The sequence below is a fragment of the Rhipicephalus microplus genome, chromosome 1 (assembly GCF_043290135.1).
Source record: "Rhipicephalus microplus isolate Deutch F79 chromosome 1, USDA_Rmic, whole genome shotgun sequence".
Classification (NCBI taxonomy): Eukaryota; Metazoa; Arthropoda; class Arachnida; order Ixodida; family Ixodidae; genus Rhipicephalus; species Rhipicephalus microplus.
The window spans coordinates 24,038,604-24,054,526 of record NC_134700.1 but is presented as its reverse complement, the minus strand read 5'-3'; the positions used below and the strand labels follow the sequence as shown (position 1 = coordinate 24,054,526).

The window sequence follows — 15,923 nt, the reverse complement described above, 5'->3', positions numbered from 1 at the left end:
GCATTTGCATACATCCCCTATTTCAATTAAAAAAAATATTGTGCAGGTTAGTTAGGTCATGTTAAATACTGTCACAACGTCAAAACAGAGGTCTTGCCGTAGAGACCGAGACACCAGAAGCAGGTCGATCTTTTTAATTAGAACGCGCCAGCGAGTTCTTCTTCTTCGTCCATTTCGTAGTCCTTCGTGGCACATGCACAACTGTCATCGTCTTTCTTGGGCAAGCACGTGACATTTTGCCTCCCTCCAAAAGAAGCATCGTCCCGATGCGCAACTTAGGTGCTCTACCAGGCGTATGAAGTGGTCGTACGAAAACGGTAACCGGGAGCTAATTAACTCGATAAATACGGTTTCATACGCACGACGTGCACGACTTCGAGCAAACGCTTTTGGAGCTTAGAACTACAATTAGTGTCGGGAACGACTTCGTAGTGCACGTCGTTCAAGCGTCGCGTGACGCTGTATGGACCAAAGTACCGTCTTAGCAGTTTCTCAGACAGTCCACGTCGACGTATCGGAATCCAGACCCACACTTTGTCACCCAGTGAGTAGCTAACAAACTTGTGTCGGGTGTCGTAGCGTTGTGCATCTTTATGCTGCTGATGACAGATGCGCACGCGCGCGAGCTGTCTGGCTTCTTCGGCACGCTGAGTGAATTCTTCGGCGTCTACATGTATGTCGTCACACTCATGCGACAACATGGCGTCCAACGTTGTCGTGACTTCGCGACCATAGGTCAGACTGAACAGTGTCATTCCAGTGGTTTCTTGTCGAGCGGTGTTATAAGCAAAAGTCACGTACGGCAATATCTGATCCCAGTTTTTATGTTCCGTGTCAATGTACATACTGATCATGTCTGTGAGGGTCCTACTGAGGCGCTCCGTCAGTTCGTTTGTCTGCGGATGGTATGCAGTTGTTCTCCGGTGAGCTGTACCACTGAGTCTGAGAACCGACTCCAAAAGCTCTGCGGTGAAGGCAGGTCCTCTGTCTGTGATCACTGTTGTCGGAGCGCCATGCCGAAGGACGATGTTTTCGATGAAAAACTGAGCGGCTTCTGCTGCTGTGCCACGCTGCATAGCTTTAGTCTCCGCATAACGGGACAGGTAATCAGTAACCACAATAATCCATCTGTTCCCTGTTGTGGAAGTTGGAAAGGGACCCAGGAAATCCATTCCAATCTGGGTGAACGGCTTTTCTGGTGCTTCGACTGGATGTAAAAGACCGGCTGGCTTGCTGGGAGGCGCTTTGCGTCTTTGGCAGTCGGTGCACGTTCGCACGTGATGGTTAACAGCAGCAGGTAACTTTGACCAGTAGTACTTGCATCGTAGTCGGCACAATGTTCGGGTGTAGCCTAGATGACCAGAAGTTGCTTCATCATGGCACGCTTTTTTCGAAGAGAGGCAGGTACAACGAGCAAGTGAGGGTTACCGGTTGGTGAGAAGTTTTTCTTATACAGAACATCGTTTCGCAAGCAAAAAGATGGCAGTCCTCTAGCAAATAACCGCGGCACGTCTTTACGTCGTCCTTCTAAATATTCAATGAGTGGTAACAGCTCAGGGTCACTGCGCTGCTCTCGTGCAATAGTGGCCGTGTTGACAATTCCCAAGAATGCCGCGTCGATGTTTTCGTCATCAGGAGCGACAGTTTCCACTGGCGACCGTGAGAGACAGTCAGCGTCGGTGTGCCTCTTCCCAGATTTGTAGACGATGGTCATGTCAAACTCTTGAAGTCTTAGGCTCCAGCGCGCCAAACGACCAGATGGATCTTTAAGGTTGGTGAGCCAGCACAAAGAGTGATGGTCGCTAACAACCTTGAAGGAGCGGCCGTACAAATACGGACGAAATTTGATGACTGCCCACACCACGGCGAGACACTCCTTCTCGGTGGTCGAGTAGTTCTCCTCCGTGCGAGAGAGAGTTCTGCTGGCGTAGGCTATTACTCTCTCACAGCCGTCCTGCCACTGCACCAGAACGGCACCTAGACCTACATTGCTGGCGTCAGTGTGAAGTACTGTAGGGGCGTCCTGGTCGAAGTGCGCAAGGACTGGAGGTGTTGGCAAGCGTTGTCGCAGTTCATTGAATGCCATTTGCTCCTGTTCCCCCCAAAAGAAGGGGACGTCCTCACGTGTGAGTCGTGTCAATGGCGCCACAATAGACGAAAAGTTCTCGATAAATCGCCGGTAATAGGTGCACAACCCTAAAAAGCGTCTCACAGCCTTTTTGTCACGGGGTGCAGGAAATCGCGCTACGGCGTCTATTTTGGCCAGGTCAGGTCGAACACCCTCGTGACTGGCGACATGGCCTAGGAAGCTGAGTTCGTTGAAACCAAAATGACATTTTTCTGGTTTTAAAGTCAGGCCGGCGGAGCGTATGGCTTGGAGTACGGTGGATAGACGACCGAGATGTTCCTCGAATGATGCTGAGAATACATTAACATCGTCCAGATAGACCAAGCATGTTTGCCACTTCAGGCCCGATAGTACGGTGTCCATGAGACGCTGAAAAGTGGCTGGCGCCGAGCACAACCCAAAAGGAAGCACCTTAAATTCGTAAAGGCCATCAGGCGTCACAAAGGCTGTTTTTTCACGATCTCTCTCGTCGACTTCTATCTGCCAGTAGCCGCTTCGGAGGTCCATTGAAGAGAAATAGCGCGCATGACGCAGCCGATCGAGTGAATCGTCTATGCGAGGCAGTGGATAGACGTCTTTCTTCGTGACTTGGTTCAACTTGCGATAATCAATACAGAAACGCAAGCTGCCGTCTTTTTTCTTGACCAAAACCACGGGGGACGCCCAAGGACTTTTCGAAGGTTGTATGACGTCATCCACGAGCATCTTCTGTACTTGCTTCTGAATCTCCTCGCGTTCTTTCGGAGCCACACGGTAGGGGTTCTGCCGAATCGGTCGCGTGTTGTCTTCGGTAATGATGCGGTGCTTGGTCAATGGTGTCCGCTGGACCTTTGACGTACGCGAAAAGCAGTCTTCGAATTGGTGTATAAGTCCAAGCAGACGTTTCCTATCAGAGGGCGGTAGCGTGGAGCAGATGTCCACCGACAAAGTTGTCAAGGCAGGGACTGTCGCGTCATCTGGTTGCAAAGCACAGCAATCCCCGGCTTGGTCTATATCGTCGAAGTAGGCAATTGCGGTACCCTTCTGGATTTGACGGCGCTCGTTACTGAAGTTTGTAAGGAGCACTTCTGCCTGTCCACCAGAAAGCATTAGGATGCCTCTCGCGATGGAAATGCCTTGCGTGAGCAAAAGAGCGACTATGTGTTCCACTATCACATCCTTATAGGAAGGCCACCCACTGGACACAGACACAAGGCAGCAGGATCTCGGTGGGAGCGTCACATCGTCGGCTATTCGCAAACTGCCACGTAGTTCGTCGCTGCTGTCGTCGACATACGGATGTGCGCAAAACGTCACCATACGTTGAGGGATGTTGATAACAGCGCCATGATCTCGAAAATCCATGCCCAAAATTAGCTCTTTACAGCAGTCTGGCAACAGGACGAAAGTGGCCACGAAGCTAGAATCCCCAATGCGAAGTCGAGCGGTGCATTTACCCGTGGGAATCATCAGCTGACCACCAGCACTCCTTATGTGTGGCCCTGTCCACGGTGTCTTGACCTTTTTAAGGCGGTCGGTGAGTTCTTGTCGCATGATTGAGAAGTCGGCGCCAGTGTCGACCAGTGCTGTAACGTAATGTCCGTCAATGAAAACGCCAAGATCAGCACGTACAACTTCGTGGCACATGCACAACTGTCATCGTCTTTCTTGGGCAAGCACGTGACAATATTCCCCCTTTTTTATGTCATTGTCATACAAACCATTCGAATTCGATTCAAAATTATTCGATCAAAATACCTATTCGCTTCGAACCTAAAATTAACTATTCGCACAAGCCTAGCCGATACGCACATACATGTGCAAAAATAAAACAAGCAATTTTAACAAGTTGATGGGTTAGCTTATCAGACTATGGATCACGGAACACGAGATGACCAATTAGTGAAGGTGTACAACATGAAACAAAAAATGCACTACCATCACTGCTCCCGCAGCAGCTCCTGTTGCAAGATTACTCAACATGGGTACACTGCACTGCAGCTTGCTGTTTCAGCAAAGCCATCATGCCACCAATAGTGCCCATCTCACCTGCTCTTTGAGAATCCGGCTTACTGTGGCTTCGTGCTCAACACGTAGCCGCTGCACCTCCTTGCGGTGCTCGCTTTGCACACAAGCCAGGGCCTGATCATGCTTGGCCAGCACCTCTTGGTGGGATGATCTCTCCTCCGCCAGCCGAGCTGAGAAGGTACCCATCATATGAATGAACAACCAGTATGGGCAATGCGTCTTAGGAACTGGGAATGCCTACTGATCTGGGGCAGTTCATACTTATCATGTTTGCATGACAGTGATTTCTAATGCACAGTGACAATGCAACTCTTCACATGATGACATAAACCCATAAAGATAAAAAATCCCGAAGCACACCAATAATACCACTGACAAATTAACTTACTGAGAGACTGGGTCTATTGGTTATACACAACTCACCATGTATTAATGAGTAATCAACAGTATAGAGTAAATTAACTAGAGGGGAGTCTGGCACTGCGATCATTCAGCAAGCATGAGAATGATGGGTAGTACACATATTTGTGTGGCCACTCTGGTCAGTAAAAGGTTCATGTGTTTCAGCAAGACCTCGGTCCCGCGGACAATACGGTCAAGTACATCCTGATGGAATTGCTTGCTGACCATCCTGAGCAGTGCTTATGAAGAAACAGTATCTTCATATTAAATGTCTACTACAGACCCAGCGTATACAGAGCCAGTGCTGGTGGCATTTTCAAAAAGGCCATGCACTGTGCCGGTTGTCAACCTCTCGTCATCACGGAGGGCTTTAATGCCCAGCATCAGGCGTAAGGCTACCTCGTCAATATGAGGAAGGGTAGGGACATATGCATATGGCAACAGAAGAAAATCTTACCCTGATAACCAATAAAGTGGCAATTGAGGTTGCCTGTAACAAGACAAAAATCTTCAAGTTTGTCGACTGGGACTTGTTCCGAGCCAACTGCTGCGACCGCACCCTAACTTCGAACCTAGACCTAGGCTCTTGGTGTGACGGGTTAAAAAATAATGTGCTTAGCGCCACCAAAGAGATCACAACTAATCTGGAGGTGGACAGAATAGACAGTAGGCTTGCGCATCTTTTCGAAGCCAAGCAGACACTGCTCACAAGATTGAAGACTCAGCGCCATAACAGAAAACTACGCAAGAAAATATCTCACATCAACAAAACGGTGGAAGCTCATTGCAAGGTTCTATGCAAGCAGCAATGGGATGAGCACTGTGACTTTATGGAGGGTCAGCTCAAAACCAGTAAAAGCTGGATACTCCTCAGGTACCTACTGCATGATGCCAACACTAAATCTAATCAGCACAGAGAGTTGGTAAAAGCTATTCATTCAGCCACTGACTCAACTCCAGTGGAAGCAATAACAGAAAAGCTCGTAAACAAGTACTTGACTGCCACGGACGATCCGGTTTTCCCTCAGTTTGCAGACCATGATGGGCGCGCTATGCCTTTGATAGACGAGGACATCACCGTGGCTGAGATCAAAAAGGTTGTTGCACACATCAACGGAAGATCTACACCTAGACCCGATGAGATAACCAACAAAATGCTAGAGCCCCTCGATGATGAATCCATCAAATTTTTTACAGACAAAATCCACGAGATCTGATGCAGTGGTCTCATTCCTAACAGCTGGAAAGTGGCCTGCAGAGTGCCGATACCCAAGCCGGGTAAGGTGCCAAGCATCAAGAACCTCAGGCCAATCTCACGGACGCCATGCCTAGGGAAGGTGGCTGAGCCCGTCATGCTCAACTGCGTCACTGAAGATCTCGAGTCTAACGAATGCTAGCCGCACATTATGATTGGGTTTTGGTCTGGGCTCTCGACTTAGGACGCAATGAAGCTGATCAAGCACCAGGTCATTGACTTCGGCTCGACCGACACAAAGCTGATTCTCGGCTTGGACTTAGAAAACGCTTTTGACAACGTATCGCGTTCCTTTATTCTGAAGAGCTTGGCAGAGTTTCACGTCGGAAAACGGGCATACAATTTTGTGCGCTCTTTTCTTTCCTCAAGGTTCCCAAGACTCAAGATTGACAGGTTTTTTACAAATAAAATTACCCTTGGGTCAAACGGGACACATCAGGGGGCGGTGATCTCCCTCACGCTCATCAATATTTACATGATCAACCTGTCGAGAGTCTTGAACAAAATACTGCACATTAACCACACAATCTATGCCGACATCACCATCTGGTGCCACAGCAAATGAGAGGGTCAGATCGAGAGCGCTTTCCAAGAGGCCATCGATGTGACTGAGCACTATCTCATCCCTACAGTGCTCGCCCACTAAGTCTGAGCTTTTACTCTATAAGAAGAGGCCCAGAGATGGTTCTCACCGGCCCTGGAAGCCAGCAACAGAGAGACACATCAGGTTATTCACCGGTAACAGCTCCCCAGTTCCGCGCATGGACACTATCAGAGTCCTCGGAATGTCTATCGAGCCCAATGAAGCCAATAGAGCCACCATCAAGTGCATTTGTTCCATGACCAAGAGTGGCCTCGGGCTGATGAGAAAAATCGCTAACAGGCGCCGAGGAATAAGAAAGGACAATCTAGTCCAGATTATCCACACATTTGTGTTATGTCACCTTGCTTACATGGCAGCTATACACAACTGAATAAGAGAGGACAATCTAGTCCAGATTATCCACACATTTGTGTTATGTCACCTTGCTTACATGGCAGCTATACACAACTGGCTCATGTCGGAGCGCAACAAAATCAATGCCCTAATCAGCTAAGGCACATTGCTGGGCTAGTTGGTTGGGGTTCATCATTCATAAGGGCATAGCCCACCACGACAGACATAAGAAGAGAGAGACACACACACAGTGCTTACTTGCAACTAATGTTTTCTTTGCGATTAGACATGCTAGTTATACAATAACAGTATACCAATAAAACCTAGAAAACACTATGTTAAGATACAGCACAGCTCATGCACGCGTCATCACCGATTGCGACAATCTGCACTTGATAACGTCAAAGAGAAGATTCTAAATACCCTTTTTTCTTAGGCTGACAAAGCTAAGGAAGTACACTCACACATTTTTCTTTTATTTTGTCAATTTCCTAGGCTTCAACCATTTCAGTCGTAGTTCTGTCACAGGCCCTATAGAGAGTACAGGTGTTTTGAAACACAGAGTCGCAACCACACTTGTGACAGTGATCGCCCAAATGATCCGATACAGCTTTTTCTACGTTGTACTGGTGTTCCCTTAGTCCTTCATTCACACACCTTCTAGATTGGCCTATGTACACGAGATCACAAGTCAAAGGAGTGCAATAGACAACACCACAACAACGATTCCCAAATTTTTTCCAGTGCTTGATCTTACTACCGTATTTACTCGCCTAATCCTCGCACTCGCGTAATCCTCACACTCGCGTAATTCTCGCACCCCCCCCCCCCCCCCCCCGCCACCCAACAAAAATACGACTTCTTTTTTTCCTCGAGTAATTATCGCACTCCCGAAAACTGCCGCAATAATATCGTCTGCGCTCATTCCAGCCACTGATGATGATAGCGCACATCATCTGGTGCCATCTCTTCACCATCAAGCGTACTAGTATTGCACAGATTTAATCCAATCTAAGCCAAACCAAAGTGGCAAGTGCGCGTCGCGGCGTGTTTTGTATGTTGCATCGGTAATCTTGTCACATTATGGGGCGATACTGAAGTTACACGGCTGATTTCAAGTTGAAAGTGATAAATCATGCACTAAACAACGGCAACAGCGCTGCCGGTAGGCCCTTTGGAGTCTACGAGTTTTGTGTTCGCTACTCGTGACGGCAGCTGAAAGCCACCAAGACAATAATGTGGAAATATATGAGCGCACAAGGTAGAAGAAAAACACTTGACAGGGAAGATGCTCATTCCACATTAAGTTGTACCAACTGACCCAGCATTCCACTTTATTGAGCCACCAAGACGTGTTGGGACTGCAGTGTGCCTAAAACTGGGATTGATGGTAAACTTTATTTCTTCAGAAGGAAACTGCAGACTATTCTGTTAAATAGCCATCAGCCCAATACTGACGTCCTTACCTTACCTTTTGAGGGCTCCTGTTGAGTGACGAACGCTACCGCTACGCCCCCAACAACCACAAGCTTTGCGTAAGGTATTTTAATTCTCAACTATTTGCTTTCACTTTTTGTGTCTCAAATAAATGTTGCCATGTGTTGAACCTGTGCTTTTATTGTTGAGGTAAGTTTTATAGTACTTCTCAAAGCTTGTTGTTAGTCGCTGGTGTGACAATCCCGATTTGCAACCACTTTGTTTTCTTTTTCGCTCTGTTTGTTTTCGTGGAAAGTTTTCCCTGCGTAATTCTCGCACCCCTCAACTTTGCATTGGTTTTCCGCGAAATAAAGTGCGAGGATTATGCGAGTAAATACGTTATCCCCTTTTCCACTACTGTCTGGATTAACCTTTTTGTACATTCCTTGTAACCGTTCGAGAGCAGAAAACACTACATCTGCACCAGCCTTTCTCGCTATCCTTCGCAAGTTATGCGGAATGGCATGCATGAAGGGCACCTTGGCTGCCTTAGTGGCGGCTGCCTGGACCCAGGCATTTGTCCTTCCTTTCCTGCTTATATTTTCGGCGACGGTGGTTAACAGGCGCGTGGGATAACCAGAGTCCATCAAACGTTTAGCTTGAGCCCACAAGCTTGCATGAAGCTTGTGGTGGCACGACTTCAGTGAATTTTGAAAACAGGAATTTATCACCACACGCTTTACCAATTTTGAGTGAGCGGACGTGAATGGAAAAAACTGGTTTAATTTTCTCGCGGTTCATAGCTCCAGCACACTCCCGCTGGCGAAAAATACAGCCCGAAGTCAAGAAATCTTATGAAATTGTCATTTGGTACTTTATGCATCAGCACCAGGGGAGATAACTCTGTCATGAACATGATTATAGTTTCTGTAACAACCGCATCAAATTGTTACGATCATTATTAGCAACGATCAGATCGTCGTCTACAAATCTAAAACAGCAATCACACACTCGTCTTCACACACTCGTCAAGAATGTCGTCTTCGCACACTCGTCAAGTGTGCTTCACACACTCGTCAAGAATGTTATTATATGTTGCTAAAAATAGGTTGTTTAAGTACGGGGCTATGCAGCAACCTATATATATTGTGACGGGGCGAGACCTAGGCTTATAGGATAGCATCCACCGAGAATCGGCAGCCGAACAAGATAGCTGAGTTGCCTCTCGCGCGAACGTCTAACGCACAGGCGTCTTCTTCATCTTCGCAAAGTGCCACGTTTGCTCCTGTCGATTATGCACCGTAACATCACTCCCCTGCGGCAGAAGCGCCGTCACGGCGCTTACCACGGCGGCGACGAACTAGCAGGGTGGTATGGTTTGAGTTTGGAAAAGTGTACAACGTCCATCTGGAGTCGAGGGGTCGAAGAGGCATTGTTTAGGGATGTGATCTCGTAGCTCACGTCACTGAATTGTTGCAACACTTTGTAGGGGCCATGGTAGTGTGGTAGTAGCTTCTGTGATAAGCCGACTTGGCGGTCTGGTGTCCACAGAAGTACCAGAGACTCCGGTGAGAAGTGGATGCTTTGGTGGCCACTGTCATAGCGGTTTGGTGCGCCTGCATCAAGTGCAGCCGATCACAGGCAAGCTGACGGGCTGCATGGGCTCGAGAAACGACATCGCTGGCGTACTCAGTAGACAAGGGAGCAGCCGAAGGAAGGATTATGTCAAATGATAATGCTGGATGTCAGCCGAATAGCAAATAAAACGGTGAATAACAAGCTGTGAGCTGCCGTGAATAGTTGTACGCAAACGTGACAAAGGGGAGTGCTTTGTCCCAGTCACGGTGATCTGGTGAAACGTACATTGACAGCATCTGCGTCAGCGTTCGGTTCAGGCGCTCGGTCAATTCATTTTTCTGTGGATGATAAGCGGTGATAAGCTTGTGCTCAGTGGAGCAGGCGCGGAGAATGTCATCCACAACACGTGAAAGGAAGTACCTTCCTCAATCAGTAAGCAGCTGCTGCGGAGCGCCGTGATGAAGAATGACTTCATACAAGAGAAAGTCAGCGACGTCAGTGGAACAGCTTGTCGGCAGTGCTTTAGTGATGGTAAAGCGTGTGGCGTAGTCTGTGGCGACTGCAACCCATTTATTTCCGGAAGTGGACGTAGGAAACGGGCCCAACAGGTCAAGGCCAACACAGAAGAATGGTTCCTTCGGTATGTCAATAGGCTGTAGGAGGCCAGACGGTAGCACAGAGGGACGCTTGCGGCGTTGGCATCGGTAGCAAGCAGTGTCGTAGCGAACCACAGAATGATACAGTCCGGGCCAGAAAAAGCGACATCGCACACAATCGTAGGTATGAGAGACGCCTAGGTGACCGGCTGTAAGTACGGCATGTAGTTTTTCAAGAACGCTGGTACGCAGGTGATAGGGAAGCACGAGTAGTAATTCCGGGCCATCCGCGTTGAAGCTGCAACGGTACAGAATGTTGTCGTGCAGTTCGAGCCGGCGAACGGAAGGGTCTGTTGGAGCAGAGGTCAGACGCTCAATGATGGAGAGTAACGACAGGTCACGTCGTTGTTCGGTGGAGATATCACCCAAAGCGTCGATGGAGAGAACGCAGGGGTCTGAATCAAGGTCTGTCAAATCGGGCGTTTCAACCGGATGACGCGACAGTCTGCATCTGTGTGCAGGTGTCCCAAATTGTTGCGGACCACGCACGAGTATTTTTGCAGACGCAGCGCCCAGCGACCTAAACGTCCAGATGGGTCTTTTAGCGATGAGAGCCAGCAAAAAGCGTGATGGTCCGTAACAACGGAAAAAATTCGGCCATACAGGTAAGGCCTGAATTTTGCCACGGCCCACACTAAAGCTAGGCATTCATGCTCAGTGATGGAGAACTTCCGCTCAGCAGGTGAAAGAAGACGACTGGCGTAAGCAATCACGCGGTCCTTCCCGTGCTGTCGTTGGCCAAGGAACGCCCCAATTCCATAGCCACTGGCATCGGTCCGAAGCTTTGTAGGTGATGCAGGGTCGAAATGCGCGAGTATTGGTGGCGTAGTAAGCAGATGGATAAGAGCCGAAAAGGCGCACACTTGCTCTACGCCCCATGTGAAAGGAACGTCCTTCTTTAAGAGATCAGTAAGCGGTCGAGCTATGTCAGCGAAGTTGCGGACAAATCAACGAAAATAGCAACATAGCCCTAAAAAACTTCGGACGTCCTAGGTTGAATGTGGTTCAGGAAATTCCGGTACTGCTCGCCGCACCTTGTCTGGATCTGGTTGAACACCAGCAAGCACTGGGAAGGTGGCCGAGTATGGTGATTTGGCGATGTCCGAAATGGCATTTTGCAGAATTGAGCTGCAGAGCAGCTGTTTGAAAAACATCCAGAACGGCTGACAGACATGTTATATGGCTGTCAAAGGTAGGTGAAAAGACGATGACATCGTCTAAGTAACATAAGCAGATGGACCACTTATATCCTCGGAGAAGGGAGTCCATTATGCACTCGAAAGTTTCCGGTGCATTACATAGTCCGAACAACATGACATTGAACTGGTGGAGGCCGTCGGGCATAACGAAAGCAGTTTTTTCACGATCCATGGGGTCGACAAAAATTTGCCAATAGCCGGACCGAACGTCGATAGACAAAAAGTATTGGGCACCATGGAGGCAATCGAGGGTGTCATCAATCCGAGGCAAAGGGTAGACATCTTTATGAGTCACTTTGTTTAGATGGCGATAGTCCACGCAAAAGCGCCAGCTGCCATCCTTCTTCTCAACGAGCCCGACTGGGGAGGCCCAAGGGCTGGATGATGGTTCTACGACGTCTTTAGTAATCATTTTGCCCACTTCATTCTGAATTACTTGGTGTTCCTTGTGATATGCGCGACATGGACGCCGCTTTATAGGGACTGGCATCACCAGTGTTGATCCGGTGAGTCACTGCAGTTGTTTGGCTGAGAGGGCAGTGATCAAAGTCGAAAATGTCTCTATATGATGTTAGCAGACGACGGAGGCCGGCAGCTTGCGTTGGAGTGAGATCGGGAGCAATCATCTTGTTAATGTCATCGGCAGGCAGAGTGTAATTGCGGCCAAGACAGGGGAATGTAGTATCGGTGTCCAAACCAGTAACGTTGCAGCTGTCAAGCGGAAATAGGGTGGTCAAAGACATGTCTTGCGGAATAACTTGAGTCAAGAGACTGACGTTGAGTAGTGGTATAACCACTCTATTATTAGTGACGGCGACAACAGTGTGAGCAAGGGCGACGTCTCGGGCCATCAGTACGTTGACTATAGGCGTGACGAGGTAGTCACCATCGGGCACATCACATGAGCACAACAAAGTGACATATGTAGCAGCTTGCGGAGGCAAGCGAACGTGGTGATGAGAGCATAAACGTGGAGAATGGTTAGCTGAAAAATCTGCAAGCTGCGGCAGTTCAAGCTTAAGAGCACCAGTGGCACAATCAATGAGCGCAGAATGACATGACAGGAAGTCTAAACCAAGTATTAGGTCATGAGGGCACATTTCAATGACGGCAAACTGAACTAATATAGGATGACCGGCAATGAACACACGGGCCGTGCACATCCCTTGAACGGCAGGGGTCCTCCCATCAGCGAGACGAAGTGTGCGGGAAGCGGAAGGCGTGAATACTTTATGTAGGCGTCGGCGAAGCTTAGCGCTCATTACAGAAATGTGGGCTCCAGTATCTATCAGGGCAGAAATGGCCACACCATCAACGTCAACGTCTAACAAACTTTGTCTCGTCGGAAGCGTCAAGAGAGGATTTGTGGAGAGAATCGAAAATGCAGCGTCACCTCCGGGCGCTGCACCGTTTAGTTTTCCGGGTAGGCAGGAGCGGGGTTGAATGGGGACAACAGCCTGCAAGTGCGGTGAGCAAGACGACTGGCGACGTCCTGGAGGCGAACGCGACTGATGACCATGCGGTGACAGAGATCAGCTGTTGAACCTTCAGTAGTTGTTTGGCGGAGAAGGCTGCGCACCAGATGCAAAGCGTGTTCTGTCCTGTCGGTAGTGAGGTTCATATGAAGTCCAAGGTGGCGAGGACCAGCGGTAATTGCAGTAACAGACGACATGACCAATACGGTGGCAATGAAAACAAATTGGTCGGTTGTCGACGGTTCTCCACGCAGCAGGGTCGCGAGATCAGGCCGTAAACTGCTGCTCGTGATAGGACGAGGGTGGATGCCATGGAGCTTGCTGGGGATTGGGCAAAGAGCACACAGAGGGAATACCTATGCTGGCGAGTTCTTGGCGGACGATGGCTTGAACCATGTTAGCAGTGAGTGGGGTCGTGTCGCTTGCAGCTGTGCGAGCCGGAGCAGAGGCAATGACTTCAAGTTCGCGCCGTACAATTCGGGTGACCTGATCCGATGAATCTAGAGGTGGCGGCTGTATTCTTGCACGTCGCAAGCCAACGTGGCAGCCGTATTCGGAAGGCGGGCAAACACGCTCTCAATCTGCAAGCTCTTCGTTTGCTCAAAGCGCCGACATTCTTTTATAATGGCGTCCAATGTAGAATAATTTTTGCTGATGAGGTGGTTGAATGCATCATCCGCAATTCCCTTAAGAATATGTCCTACCTTGTCAGCGATGGAGCTTGCTGCGGGTTGGGCAAAAAGCACACAGAGGGAATACCTATGCTGGTGAGTTCTTGGCGGACAATGGCTTGAACCATGTTAGCAGTGAGTGGGGTCGTGTCGCTTGCAGCTGTGCGAGCCGGAGCAGAGGCAATGACTTCAAGTTCGCGCCGTACAATTCGGGTGACCTGATCCGATGAATCTAGAGGTGGCGGCTGTATTCTTGCACGTCGCAAGCCAACGTGGCAGCCGTATTCGGAAGGCGGGCAAACACGCTCTCAATCTGCAAGCTCTTCGTTTGCTCAAAGCGCCGACATTCTTTTATAATGGCGTCCAATGTAGAATAATTTTTGCTGATGAGGAGGTTGAATGCATCATCCGCAATTCCCTTAAGAATATGTCCTACCTTGTCAGCGATGGAGCTAGCTGCGGGTTGGGCAAAGAGCACACAGAGGGAATACCTATGCTGGTGAGTTCTTGGCGGACAATGGCTTGAACCATGTTAGCAGTGAGTGGGGTCGTGTCGCTTGCAGCTGTGCGAGCTGGAGCAGAGGCAATGGCTTCAAGTTCGCGCCGTACAATTCGGGTGACCTGATCCGATAAATCTAGAGGTGGCGGCTGTATTCTTGCACGTCGCAAGCCGACGTTGCAGCCGTATTCGGAAGGCGGGCAAACACGCTCTCAATCTGCAAGCTCTTCGTTTGCTCAAATCGTCGACATTCTTTTATAATGGTGTCCACTGTAGAATAATTTTTGCAGATGAGGAGGTTGAATGCGTCATCCGCAATCCCCTTAAGAATATGTCCTACCTTGTCAGCCTCCGGCATCTCGGCATTGGCTTTGCAACACAATGCTAACACATCTTCTATATACGAGACGTACGACTCCGTCGAGGTCTGCGCCCGAGACGCGAGCATTTTGTTCGGGGCCATTTTTCATTCAATCGGCTTTCCGAACAGGTCCAACATTTTCTCCCTGCACACTGCCCAACTACCAAGTTCTGCTTCATGGTTCTCATACCACGATTTGGCGGTTCCCCTAAGATAGAATAAGAGGTTCGCCAGCATAAGAGTCGGGCCCCATTGGTATTGAGTACTCACACGTTCGTACTCTGCCAGCCAATCTTTGACGCCAACTTCGTCTGGATCGCCGGAACCGCTAAACGTGCCAGGATCCCGCGGGGGTTCGAGCACGAAGGTTGTGGTCGCAGAACGAGATGTAGTTACCGCATCATCTCCGGCCGCAGAAACACCAGGAGCTGATGCAGACGCCTTACTTTCCGTCATCGTTGCGAAATGACCCTTCAAACAACGGCCGCTGCGAAGTTCCGTTGCGAGGCGGTTACCCAGCACCTCCACCAAATGTGACGGGGCGAGATCTAGGCTTATAGGATAGCGTCCAATGAGAATCGGCAGCCGAACAAGATGGCTTAGTTGCCTCTAGCGCAAGCGTCTAACGCACAGGCGTCTTCTTCATCTTCGCAAAGTGCCACGCTTGCTCCTGTCGATGATGCACCGTAACAATATTCAGTTTTTTTGTTTCACAGTGTTCCCATTCCGCGTTGCATAAGTCGTGTGAAGATAAAAACAAAGGAGCTCTATAAACTGTTCACTCAACCCAGCAGTAGTACTTTGAAATTGAACCGCTCCTACTCTGTCGATACCTTCCAACACACGCGTCATAAACTCGGCCTGAAGAAGGGTGTAATAAAAATTTTTAGCATCGATCAAAAATGCTATAAGATTCGTGTTTACATTGCCTCCGAAAAGATCTCTAGTACCTGTTCCGACTTTCTCACCAAAAACGGGTTGTCAAGAAATATCAACTTCAAATTTTTTTTGTAGAAAGAACGCAATGCACTTTTGCCAGGTTTCGTTCTCAGAGATGATCACTCTAAAAGGGCAGTCAACTTTATGCGTTCTTGCCGGGGAAAATATATCAAGATCCACTTTTTTTTGCCTTCTCGAAACCTAGAAAACATGATGTTTTCTACGTTTTATCGATCTACTGTTATTGTATAAATTGCATGTGTGATCGCAAATAAAACATTAGTAGCAAGTTAGCGCTGTGTGTGTGCGTCTCTTTTTTTATGTCCTTGTCGTGGTGGGCTATACCAATATAAATGATGAGCCCTAATCAGAAGAGTTTTTCAAGCTGGCCCTTGGCATT

At 48.8% G+C, this 15,923-nt stretch overlaps 1 protein-coding gene and 1 long non-coding RNA gene across 14 annotated transcripts in view; one reads left to right on the top strand and one right to left on the bottom strand.

Annotated features, from left to right (window-relative positions):
* LOC119178046 (uncharacterized) overlaps nucleotides 1-15,923 on the bottom strand; it is an 831,732-nt gene that overhangs the window by 451,296 nt on the left and 364,513 nt on the right. For all 13 annotated transcript variants that reach the window (XM_075869285.1, XM_075869292.1, XM_037429209.2 and 10 more), the window contains one exon: nucleotides 4,157-4,305. In XM_075869285.1, coding sequence (XP_075725400.1) covers nucleotides 4,157-4,305 — 149 coding nt within the window. The remainder of the gene's footprint in view (nucleotides 1-4,156; nucleotides 4,306-15,923) is intronic.
* The window catches only part of LOC142767528 (uncharacterized), a 93,889-nt gene that overhangs the window by 66,220 nt on the left and 11,746 nt on the right, over nucleotides 1-15,923 (top strand). The window lies entirely within an intron of this gene.